This window comes from Alligator sinensis, unplaced genomic scaffold, assembly GCF_000455745.1.
Source record: "Alligator sinensis unplaced genomic scaffold, ASM45574v1 scaffold35_1, whole genome shotgun sequence".
In the NCBI taxonomy this organism is placed as follows: Eukaryota; Metazoa; Chordata; order Crocodylia; family Alligatoridae; genus Alligator; species Alligator sinensis.
In genome coordinates, this window is record NW_005842340.1 from 545,976 (window position 1) to 558,980 (window position 13,005).

Here is a 13,005-nt window from a genome sequence, read left to right on the forward strand (position 1 = left end):
ACGCCTTCAATATTAACCTCTCTTCAAAGGTTCTCTCTGTTTTTGGTACCTCTGAGGATAAAAACAACAAGAGAAAGGGTCAAATTATCTGGCAATAAAGGCAAACCTAAACCAGAACTATATTTTTATAGTTATCAGCAAGTATACTATATTTTTTGTTCAAAATGACACTGAGAAATATATCCGCACCTTTTTCTCCCTCCTAAAGATTCCAGTTTTTGCTTTCAGTTAAAATTATTTCACAGCGACATACGCATATCAGCACAAACATTACACAATGAGCCAGACCATCATGTGGTGCCCTGAGAAAATACTCCAACTCACTATCTATCCTGATATTTATATGACCCCTAGTAGGTTAAGCACTTAACTAGAAACCAAGAAACATTGTTTCTATGCTTGGCTCCGTCATTGGCCTGCTGGGTAATCTTAGGCAAGTCATTTCACCTTCCTGTGCCTTAATTTCCATATCTGTAAAATGCAGAAAATTAATACTTGCCTCCCAGTTAAACTTCTACTTACAAAAGGTGTTCTAACACACACCCTAGATATCAGAAATGTATAATGATATGACACCCACCACTGTAGCATAGAAGAGGTTGGTGAATATCATTATTGTTGCAATGACTGATTAATTAGATTCTAATTCTCATTTGCTTTAAGGCCAGAGTAGTGTAAGGGGACCATAAGGCAAATGGAAGTCAGGCCATCACAAATTTACCCTAACAATACTTTCTGAATTAGAGAATTGCTGGTAATCTCAATTCATTGAGGAAGGAACAAAAATATTTTAAAGCCCTGATTCAGATAAAAACCCTGAGCATCCACTCTGTAACTTTAAGAGTATTAGTTAAAAAACCTGAGCATCCACTCTGTAACTTTAAGAGTATGGATGTTCTATTGACTTTGATTTGATTACTCACATGCTTACCACTAGGCACATGCTCAAAAACCTTCCTAGATCAGTGCTTAGGGAATCACTTGATGTCACATAGGAAATCTTTGATAGGATTTGAACTCAGAGCTCTTAAGTCTCACTCAGGTGCTTTAATTATAAAGGCCAACTTGTCTCCACAGCTCTCCCCATCACATTCAGCCTTTGTGCCTACAGGAATTTATTTGATAAAACTTTTAAAAATCCATTACCCAATTGCTTATACATTTTCAGTAAATCGTTATATTGACCAGGACTTATCCAGTGAGATGGTGAATGTCCTCAACTTTCACTGACCTCAGCACTTTGCAGGAAACAGACCTCTAAAGTGCAAAATGTAGACTCTTCAAATTAATCTACTTAAACATAAAACAGAAGGATTTGCCTTTTAAAGACTCTCCCTAGGTTTTTTATCTGCCATGCCCGTGTCCCCTAGTGTACAGTCACAATGAGAGCAGAGGGTTTTTATTATGATATTTTACTGAATCAGCCTCTGCAACTGAATTAAAATGTTAAATAAGAAGTGAGATTCATTGCATCGGTTTCAAGAATTTTATGAAAGTATTACTGTAAATTGAATAACTATTGGTGAGGGGCCAAAGGATTTTCTTTTTTTTTTTTCTTCCTTAAGAACTAAACTTACATTTAAATGCTGAAATAAGAACCAAGTTAATAAAAATTACCAGTATGCCACATTGCTTGTAACACTGGTGGTTCAATTCTATTTTTCTTATGTTCTTTAGTTTCATGAAAAGTCATCCCATAACAGGCTGAGCACCTGAAGCTTTAGACCTTGGCTCTTCATTCACATTATACACACACACACACACACACACACACACACACACACACACACACACACTGAATTTATGGAAATATTTCATTAAAATGTATGGGTTTTGGGCCCACCTGGCAGTGAACAGGCTGAATATGGGTCACATTTTGGACAGGTCTGCTTGGGGACCAGCAGAAAGAATAGCCCTTATGGCAGTAAGGCAATCCCCAGGATTGGAAGGTTACATTTAGGGGAAGAACCCATGCCCCTGACTCATAAGGGGCTCCAACAGAGAGGATTTTCCTTGCAGGAAGGCAATGCATACCCCACCCATAGCTTCAGAGGATCCCTTTATGGTCTCCTATTGAGCACAATTAAACCAATTCTACTGTCGGGAGAGTCTCCACACTTGTGGAGGTACAAGCAACTTGTGTTCCTCAGTTAATATGGTCTACTACACAAGAATGCACAGAACCAGAAGAGACTTGATTCTGCTTTTATAACTGCTTTACATTTATTGGTTTTGCCTTGACTTGAATGGAGTTGCTCCCCATTTACAATGAATCGAACAAGATCTGAATTAAGGTTGCTGCCACCTGGATCCTGGCAGTGAGGCATCACAGTCAGCATTGGGAAACTTGATGCTTTGAAACAGGTGTAATCTGCACTTTTACTGATCTTTTCAGTGTGTGTCAGGAAGTCAACAGTCTACATGATCATTGCACAACTACTCCCTGGCTGAGGCCACAAGTGTAGCATTAATTCCAGAAGTAATTTCTCTTAACCCTCCATGTCACCTGTGATTAAACTATTGCTGTCTCCTGCCCTAAGCACTGATTCAGTTAAGTACTTAAGTACATGTATAACTTTTAACCTTGTGAGTAATCCCACCGAGTTCCATGGGACTACTCAGTGTTTAGGTATCACCCTGAACCAGAGCTAAAATAAATGAAGGTTTGGGAAAAGGATTTGTGCAAACTCCTCTCCCTTAGGCTCCTACACCAAATTTGGAAAAATTTGCAGGCAAATTGGGAAAAATGCAGTATGATACAAGCAATATCTAGGAAGTTGTGTAAAAATAAAACTGCAGTTGTTTTGCTTAGCTGAGCAATATGCAAGGTCACAAGGAAAGGATCATTTTTCAGCATAAATGAACATAATTTTTTTTAACTTATTAAATTACAGCTGGCATCTCAGCCTAGTAGGGCTGCACGAAGCTTCAGTAGCTGATTCGATTCAGAGGAGATTTGGTCCAATTCGGGGACTAAATCTCCAAATCCGAATTGAATCGGGAGACCAATTAAAAGCTCTGAATTGATTCACAGCATCCAAATAGATTTGGAAAAGATTCGGTGATTCAGCCATAGACTAAACAAGCAGCTGACACAGCTGCCTCCAGCTGGTAAGTCCACTGGGGTTAGGGGAGGGAGAGATTGGGGTTGGGGCTGGGGAGGGGGGCACGGGATGTGGGCATGGCAGTGCTGGGAGTGGGGACCCTGCCCCTCTGCCGCTTGCCCAGCCGGGGCGTGGTGGGGAGGTGGGATGCGGATGCAGCTCACTCTGGGTAGAAGGGGCCGGCAGCAGCAGAGCAAGGTGCAGGCGCGGCACCACCAGGAGTGGGGGCTATGACCTACTGCCTCTTGCGCCCTCCTGCCTGGAGCGAGCCACGCCTGCATTGCACCCTCCCCAGCTGGGCAGCTTGTCCCAGCCCCAGGCCCAGGCCAAGCCCCAGCCCCAATCCCTCCCTCCTGCATGCCTGTTCCCTCCCCCCTGCCCCAACCCCAACAGACTTACCACCTGGAGGCAGCTGTGTTAGCTGCCTATTTAGTCTATGGTCAAATCTCTGAAGCAGACCCAAATCTTTCAGATCTGATTCAGCTGAATTGAATCGGGACAGTGATTCTAATCTCCAAACTGAATCACTGTCCTTCGAATGGGCTGAATCCAAATAGAATACTTGCCGCTTTGCACAGGCCTACAGGCTAGCACTAGAGATAGCTGACTGAATGAACTGTGACACAATGGGTGTGTCTACGCAAGACATGAACCATGTAGAATAACACTGCGCAGAAGTGTTACAGGCAAAAACTATGCTAATATGCTACTGCACAGTAGTATTAGGCTACTGTGCAGGAAGCATCACTAAAAAGCCATGCACCAGCACTACTGCACAGTAGGACAGGTTACTAGGGCTGTGCAAAGCTTCGTGTGCTGATTCAATTCAGGGGAGATTTGGTCCGATTTGGTGGCCGAATCCAAATCAAATTGGGAGACCAATAAAAGGTCTGAATTGATTCAGAGCTCTCCAAATCAATTTGGAAAAGATTTGGAGAGCTTCAGAGAGATTTGGAAACTTGGGCAGTCCCTGATCACCACTGCAGGGAGCTGGACCTAGAGTCTGTGCTGGTAAGTAGCGGGGAGAGGGGGAAATGGGGAGTGGACCATGGCGGACCTCCACCAGGCCCCATCCCTTGCCTGCTCCCCCACCCCCCTGAGCACTCCCCGACCCTTGCCCAATCTCCCACACCCATGCTGCCCAGCCCCAGCACCCCAGCTCTTTAAACAAACAAACAAAAAGGGTTGTTTGTTTGTTTGTTTAACAAGCCTGGGGGGTCATGGCAGAACTCCCCACTCAGCGTGGGGGAGTGGGGATTGCCCCCCCCCGCCACCTGACAGAAGCTGGTAAGTGCAGGGCTTTTTTTTTCTCTGTTTCAAAGAGCCAGGACACTGGGGCCAGGCAGGGCAGCCATTGATGGGGCTCAGAATGTGGGCAGGGGATGGGGCCTGTTTGATTCAGAGATTCAGCAGCGGCCGAATCTCTGAATCAGATTCAGCTGAATCAGGACAGTGATTCAAATCACCGAATCAAATCACTGTTCCCCAAATCAGCAGAATCCAAATCCAAACCAGAAGTGAATACTAGCCATGTCGCATAGGCCTACAAGTTACTGCACATTGATTTAGTACTTAGTTAACCAAGTACTAAACTTAATTCACAGCAACTACAGTGCATTAATGAACATGTAGACATGCCCAATGTGTGGCACTGGAGATTATTTAAAAAGGGCCTGATCCCTAGCTTCTTGCAGGGACATCAGTAGAAGTATCGCCTGAATAAGTCTATCAGGATTGGTTTTAAGTATGACATGAGGAGGAGGAAAGTGAGGAATAACCAGTGGAGCAGACATTGCTTCTTGCATACTGGGAGACATGGATCCAAATCCTCTCAGGGTGAGAAGCTAAAACCTAGGTCACCCACCTTCTCTACAAGTGTTGTATTCAATAGGCTTTGGGGCAAAAAAAGTGGGCACAGCCCCTATTTGGAGCTGAATTTTAGTCCGTCAGTGTAGCATATATGTTTTCAAACTCTGCCTACCAGCTGTGGCCTCTCTAAAGACTTATGTGAAAGCTAAGTAAATCCCAGCAATAAGCCGAGTCAGAACAGAGTCCAGTTCAGTAGTTAGGTGCTGTCTTATGCCCAGATGTGTTGCCTTGAATCCATTCTGACCATGTTCACAATGCCTATTGTAGTGGCCAAGGGAACTTAAGAGTCCAAAATCAATGCACCTAATGAATTTGGATGCCTAAGAATTTTATGGAAGCTGGCACAAACCCAGTTTGAATCACTTCTTGGGCATTTTTACATACGTATGCACTGCAGCGCCGGGCACTTTTCAAAGTAGCTAGTACTGTGGTGCATGCAGTTGTATAAGAGGCAAAATGTGTGCCAGCATGCAGAAAATGGTGGTGGTCTGCTTTTGAACTAAAACACCTCAAAGGTGGTTTGAACTAAAACACCTCAAAGGTGCACTGCTGTCATTTTCTGTACGCTGATATGCATTTCACCACTTATACAACTATACACACCGCAGTTCGGTGTGGATCAGCTCATGTGTGGAGATCTGGCACATCCAAAAAAGAAAATGTATGTATATAAATGGCCAACTAAATTGTGCCTAAGTCCATTAAATGCCTGAAGAACCAAACTGAATCCGTCCCTGCCTTCATTTTTGCAAATATGACTTAGGACCCTAAGTTACTGAGGCAATTTGGAAAATTTTACCCATTTAGCCTGCAGATATGCTCTTTAGTGATACTCTTCTATGGAAAATAATCCTATTAGAACTTTCCTGCATACTCTGTTATCAATATATACAACATTTTAATGAGGGATGAGACAGCTTTACCAATTTCTGTCAGCCATTTGGCAACAGCTCCGTAAATCTCATCAAGTATAAGGATCACAACCAGGTTAATGATGACAGCAGTTGCAGTCACAGTCACTCGAACGTTTGACCTGGTTTTCTCGTTTGTGCTGAATGACAAAGCTGCTGCAGTGGTAATTCGGTACACGATTACACCAAAGACTATTGAAAACGTCAGTGCAATCTGCAAAGAAATGCACAGAGGTTAGCATAAATATTTTATTCCACATGACATTTCCATTTAAATGCTCATAGCTCAGATTTGTTCCTCAAATTGGTGTTGAGGGAGCAGAAATTAAAGTAACGCAGAATCAAGGAAATGTACAGTGAAATTAAAAGATGGGAAATTCATGGCAAAAAAGGAAACACTTTTTTGCACAGTATGAGGAAGTTACAGTGGCCAAGAATTTAACAAATTATGCCAGAGATTCAATGTTGAAGTAGATATAAAAATATATACAGGGTTACTATAACAGTGAAAAGAGAAAATTTGGAAAGGATATTAAACTTTGCCTTAGTCCATTTCTGACTAGATGGCAGAATGTGACCTATAGTGCAGAATTGTTGTATATCCACCTATCATGCAGTTCTTATAACTTCCTCTGAATCACATGGTGCTGGTCATGATTAGAGACAGGAAGATGAATGGAGTGGACACTGGCTCTGACCCACCATGATCCTATAACTGCCCCACCCTTTTGTGATTAAACCTCAGCCTATCCTATTTGAAATTCTGCTCATTTGGGACTCATACATGGAAATAAAATGAGGGCTCCCATCCTACCGTGTGTTGTACAGCTGTATTGCTGTGCCTGCCAGTAAGGGCACTAACTATGGCTCTGCAAGGTGTAATCATCCAACCTTCCACTACACACAGTAGAATTGGGACTGAGGCGTTTTCAGTTTTTGGTGTTCTTCCAAGTTTTGCCACAGACAAAAAGGAAATGTTTTCCTCCATTATCTTAATATACTGGATTCTCTGGAGACTATGGAAGGATTGCTTTGAGTTCATGTTATCTTGTTTTTCCATAAAAATCATAGTATTTTGTTGACCTCAGTACTTGAAATGAAAAAAGTCAGACAATACCAGGAAATCAAGTTCCCACAAGATGAATTTGTATTTCACAGAGCTGTGTAATTCCAGCTTCAAAAAGCATAAATGAAACAATAAGTAATTTTAAAACATATATTTCATTTTTATACAGAAGCACTAGTTTGGCTAGAGGAGGAGCCATATGTAGGAAGTGAAGAGAGGGTTCATGTTTCTGTTTTGTTTTTGCCTTTAGCAAGAATTCCAATGTATGTTCATTATAGTTGGTAAAGCATTTTGAGATTCCTGGATGAAAGAGGCTATATAAATGCAAAAGATTAGATTGTTATAATTATTTGGCTAGCCTTGGGGCACAGGCACACATCACAGGCCAACCTAAGTTTAGCACTTCAGCCTGTGGACTATTTTTAGTTTAATCCCTTCATAATTAATATAGGCCAGACAAAATCTACAAGAGAGAGGTTCAGAGGCAATAGAAAGTCTCCCCTACCCTAAACCCAATGCGACTCTCAAGAAAAAGGCACTGTTTTCAAGAAGCAAGAGCTAAACACATAAGTTGACATTGAAACTTAATGGGTTTTTTTCAGTTCACAGTAGGGCTGTGCGAAATTTTGCTGGCTGTTTCATTTTGATGCTGTTTTGACTCATTGCAAGCTTGATATAGTGAAATCAAAATGAAACAACAGGCTTCAAAACATCCCCGAAACAAAATGAGAGCAGTCAAAACGTTTCAAGTTTTGAAACATTTTGAGTTTCAAAACGGAAGCTGTTTGCCTGCAGGGAAACAGAAAGTAAGGAGAGGGAGGGAGAACTGCTCTGATATTGACTGTGTAGCTGGCCATTGACTGTGTTGTGTAGAGGCCCCCGCTCCAGTGAGGGCGCACCTTAACAAACACAAAGTCACACATGTCACGAGTTTTGCTTATCAACAGCATGAGGTAGTTTCCCAGAAACCCCTGCACCTATCTCCTTGAAAGCTGGCATGCTTTGTGGCCTCGGCAGGGGCTAGCATGCCTGCAATTTTCACCCCTTTGTGCCTTAACACACACACAGGTGACATGAGTTTTGCTTTCAAGAATTTGAGGTGCAGTTTCCCAGAAACACCTGCACCTATCTCCTTGAAACTTGGCAAACTTCACGGCCTCAGAAGGGGCTACCATCTCTGCAAGGTTCATCTGAATCAGGCAAAAGATGACAAAATTATAGGCAATTTTGTGCATCCCCATTATAGCCTATGGGCGAAGTGTCAAAACAGAGAAACAGGTTCAACGAAACAAAATGGATCTCAAAATGAAACACTTCCCCACTGAAACAGAAGTCGAAATGAAATGGTGCTGTTTCACACAGCCCTAGTTCACAGTAAATTTGCTGAGAAGTGGAGATTTGGAGGGATTGAAAACATTTATGAAACTGGATCACATTCATAATAGAGTTTAAGCCAAAAGATAAATAAAGCAGGGTAAACTATTTTATTCTGACATTTTAATGCAATCTTTCATTTTCACAACCTCAGAACATTTCATTATGGTATTTCCAAAAGAGAACACTTGACTTGTTAAGTCAACATTTTTTTTTTTGCTTTGTTTCATTTTTTGTGTTGCTCTGTTGGGTGTTTTGGGAGGGGAGGTTGGGGGAGGGTTGGTCATATGCAGACCAGTATATAAAACAAAAGAAGAGAAAAGCATATATAGAGAGAATACTGACTGAGGCCATGACAAACCATTTCATCTCAAGCTAAACAAAACACCTTGGGTTACATATACAATTCTACTGAAAATATCACCCAGCCACTACTTCCATGCAACATATGCTGGCTGATTTTTTTTTTCTTGTTTAGTTTTGTCATCAGTGCAATATAGGTAAGGGTGTGATAACTTGGCCTTAACGGAGATGCAGGCTGAGATTCTGTACTGTGAAACTAGTTGGTTTTCTTCTGCACCACTTTATTTGTCTGTATCCAATATACCGTGGGAAAGCAGGGAGCATTATTAATCATGAAAATAGAAGCGATGGATCTGGATGTATGACAATAATTTATGCCCAATTTTACTTCATAGTGGATTTATTCCATGATAAGCAGCAGACACAGTGCTGATTCTCCCAAGCTAGCCACCTGTAATGGGCACATCATTGCAGGTGGATGTCAGGGGAAACAATTTGCATGGAGTAAAAAGTCACTTTGAGGTGAAACTAAAGCAGTGGGCTACAACTGACCTGTGAAGCTATTGGATCTGTCTTGTGGAGCGAGGACTTTGGCAGCATTTGATGCCAGGCAGCTTTGCTTATGCTGTGCTGCACTGCACCGTACCATGCCATGGCTGGGAGCCTGGGCAGCAGGGAGCTTTATCATGCTGTATCACACCTGGGTGACATGGAAAAGAAGTGGAAAGAAGAAGCAGCAGGAGCCGAGTCCTAGCACTTGCCCACCTTGGATTCGAGTCAGACCGATCTGACCTGTCATCAGCAAACATTGCCAACCACTGAACTAAGGGATCAGAACATCATTGGTACACTGGTGTAACTTGCACTGGCTTATTGTTATTTTTTTTACTCACAGAGGGGCAACATAACCCAGAATACAGTGACTTATACTAGTGTAATGCTGCATGAAATGTGTCTGCTGAACTTTTACCTGCAGTACAGTTGGGGAAAGTCTGGAGTAAATATTGCCAGGTATCTGTGCCCAGAGACAAAACTAAAGAGTACAGAAGAGGGCTGTGGGTGATGCCAATGCCTGGAATTATCCCCCTTGAGGTAACTACTAAGATTTTCATCTTTCAAAAAAAAACTTTGCTTGACATCTACTTTCTAGAACAGTGCTTCAGAGGAAGTATTTAATAGCCAACGGTTGCATCTCATCTGGATACAAAACCTCATTGGATTGCAGCCAAGGAGCTGAATGCAGAACAGTGAGACAGGTGTGTAGCTCAAATTGGCATGAAGATATTCTTTTTAAAAACTGATATTTAAACAAACAATATACTTGACTAAGTAAAGTGAGAGAAAGATCAAGGGCTTAATAAGAAAAAATTGTGAGACATTTCTGCTGGAAAGGTTTTCATACAACATACAAATTATGCTTTAAGCAACATAAAAAATAAAATAAATAAAGAGCGAGGTCTACTAAGAGAAAATTCTCAGCAGCTTTTAGAAATATCAGGGAAAAGCATGCTGTGTAAGATTAGGGAAGTGGGGAAAGTACATGATGCCATCATTCTATAAAATGTAGACATTTTTAAGGAAAATTCCTATGGGTTTGACCCTGACAGACTGTGTGGGCCTGGAAAAGGTGGTGTAAGTAATTCAACAATCACTTCTGCAGCAACAGGAAAGTGCAGGGGGTGTGTGTGTGTGTGTGTGTGTGTGTGTGTGTGTGTGTGTGTGTGTGTGTGTGTGTGTGTGTGTGTGTGTGTGTGTACCTAATTTTTGCCTACTGTACCTTAATAGTGATCATACTTTTAGTAAAAGTTTGCGTATCTTGATACAGACAAGAAAAATTGATCAGGCAAAATCAGCTGCACTGGTGCAACCCACTCCAGAAACTGACAGCAGAATTTACCCTCTGGTTTCCATTGTTTTTAATCACTTCAATAGAAAAATGACGGCATTCAGTAAAGAAAAGATTGTCATTTGCACACAGGAGATGGGATCTGGCTCTTACCGAGGAGAGAAAAGCTTGAATTTCATGCAAGGTTTGCAACTTTCTCTCCTGTAACTATTAATTGCTTTAAAGTAATAATTACAATATTATAGAATGACTCTGGGGGCCTTATTACACATTAATTTTAAGCAGCTCCTGGAGCTCTTAACCTCTGGATTGCCCACACACTAACATCTGAAACTAGTTTTAAGCACTTTAGTTTGGCTTAGTTACGCCACTCCAGGGTAGGGAGTAGAAAACCCGGACATTTGCTCTTAGTTTAAAAAACAGCCTGGATGCAGTACAGGGGTCCAAAAAAGAGGACATGTCTTGGAAAATATGGGATTTGAGCATACAGTTAAAGTTAGATGCATCTTAAGCACTGTATCTGAGAACAGAGATGCTCTGCTATATCAAGGCTCTATTATTGGGCACACTTAGGGCTCTGCCACACATTCAAATTAAAGCTGGATAGACATCAGCTACCAAGTTTTACACATTTTCAAGCACTAACTTTGTAGCTGGTTGGCTTTTTTATAGCAGGATAGTCCTTATTATGATGTGATAATTACTTTGCACATGTAGCTTGTCTTGTGTGATTAACCAGTTAATTGCAATATATATGTAACATGTATCAGAATCCTTAGAAATATTATAACATCAGTCATAGTAATGTTTGTTAGGATTGAGAAGAATTCTATTTTTTTTCCTGTGAGTTTTCACTCAGTTGTGTCATCTTTTAGCTGACATTTCTCTTAGTGGCTTGATAAAGCCCAAATTTTAAGAAGCATCAACATTCAACTTTTGCTAATATGCACATATAGAAAGCCTGATACACACTCACGAATCAAGGGTTTAGCATATTAAATCATAAGAGACTATACTGCTTTGTGCAGAACCAGATATACTGTAGTATTGGTTTTTAAGCAGAAGGCCCCACTGAAATCAGTCAGGAATTCTTTATGAAATTCAAAGTTTGCTGAGGCTCAGTAGAAAGTGCATCTTATTTAAAATTTAACATATAAAATAAACACAAATGAGACAAGTGACCATAAAATTGGTGTGAATGTTGCAAAAGCAAATTCAATTTTGAGTGAATACCTGTAGGATGTGTACATTCCTAGTAAATAAGAAATATAGTCTCATTCATATTTTAAAACATTAAAATTCCTTGAGTAAAGGAATTGGGGACAGTTAGGTGGTATAAGCCTAGCATATTTCTATTACTGACTAATGTCAGCTACGGATCTGACAGAGTCTTTTTATTATTCAGTGGTTTAAGTTGGTAGTGGAATTGTGCTGTCATTGACAAAGTATTGGCAGGATTATTGCCAAAGCTTTCCTAGTACTATTTACCATGCCTTAGTTTAACAGGGATATATTTTATTGTCCAGAGGCATGTTCCCCAGGACAAAACAGAAGATGTCATTTGCACCTTTGAGACTATTAATACAGCTTTAAGGAGGATGCTGTTACAGACAATTACAGCAAAGTATCTGAAGAAGTAGACTATTGCCTAGAAAAACTCATGCCTTTCTGAACCAGCTAGTCTTTAAGGTGCCACCCTGCCCTATCTTTTGCTTGAATGAAGCCTAACAGAGCTAATCACCTCTCTGCAGGACAGATAAATGTGAAAGAAAATACAAATAAATTACCATAAATAAAATGGATGCAAAGTTCATTAAGTAGCCAGATATGCGGTCCCTCCACGTTAACTTCTCCTTGTCTTCCTGTTGCAAAACAAACAAATACATATTACAAAACTGACCATACTGAATATTAGAAGAGACAAGAAAAACATTTAATACAATTCTTATCAAATCTGCCTTTCCCCTGCTTCTCAGAGTTTGAAAATTTTGACATAGCATTTTTTTTCAGTCAGCACAGGAAAAATGGGAAACCGATAGGAAAACTGCGTTAGAGTCTTAAATCATAGAGAAGTACAGTTGCAAGGGACCTCCAGGGACATCCCTATCCTAACCATCCCATACAGACATAATCTAAACTCTATGGAAGACTGCTCTCACCCTGACACACTAACCTGTATAGCCCAGGTATACACGGGTTTGTACTCCCCCCTTAAATTGAGGGAATTATTGGCAGGGCAGTGTGCTGTGGAAAGACACAGCAGCCCAGTGGTCACCTTTGTCCCCTATAGAATCAGGCCCAGTAATTCAATTACTTACTTATATACTAGGCCTGTGCGAAGCAGCTAACATTTGCTTCAGATTTGGCCAATTCAGGGGACAGCGATTTGATTCAGTAATTTGAATCATTGTCCCAAATCAATTTGGCCAAATCTGATCTAGAGATTCAGCTGCTGCCGAATCTCCAAATCAGTCAGGCCCATCCCCCCAAGCCCGGCAATGGCTGCCCCACCCCCCCCCGCTACCCCACACA

At 41.2% G+C, this 13,005-nt stretch overlaps 1 protein-coding gene across 1 annotated transcript in view; it reads right to left on the reverse strand.

The window, feature by feature from the left end:
* The window catches only part of ANO2 (anoctamin 2), a 321,678-nt gene that overhangs the window by 61,976 nt on the left and 246,697 nt on the right, over nt 1-13,005 (reverse strand). The window contains exons 18-20 of the mRNA XM_025210200.1: nt 12,261-12,335; nt 5,897-6,098; nt 1-51 (exon numbers count right to left, since the gene is read on the reverse strand). The exon at nt 1-51 is cut by the window's left edge and continues 91 nt beyond it. Of these exons, the coding sequence (XP_025065985.1) occupies nt 1-51; nt 5,897-6,098; nt 12,261-12,335 (328 nt within the window). The remainder of the gene's footprint in view (nt 52-5,896; nt 6,099-12,260; nt 12,336-13,005) is intronic.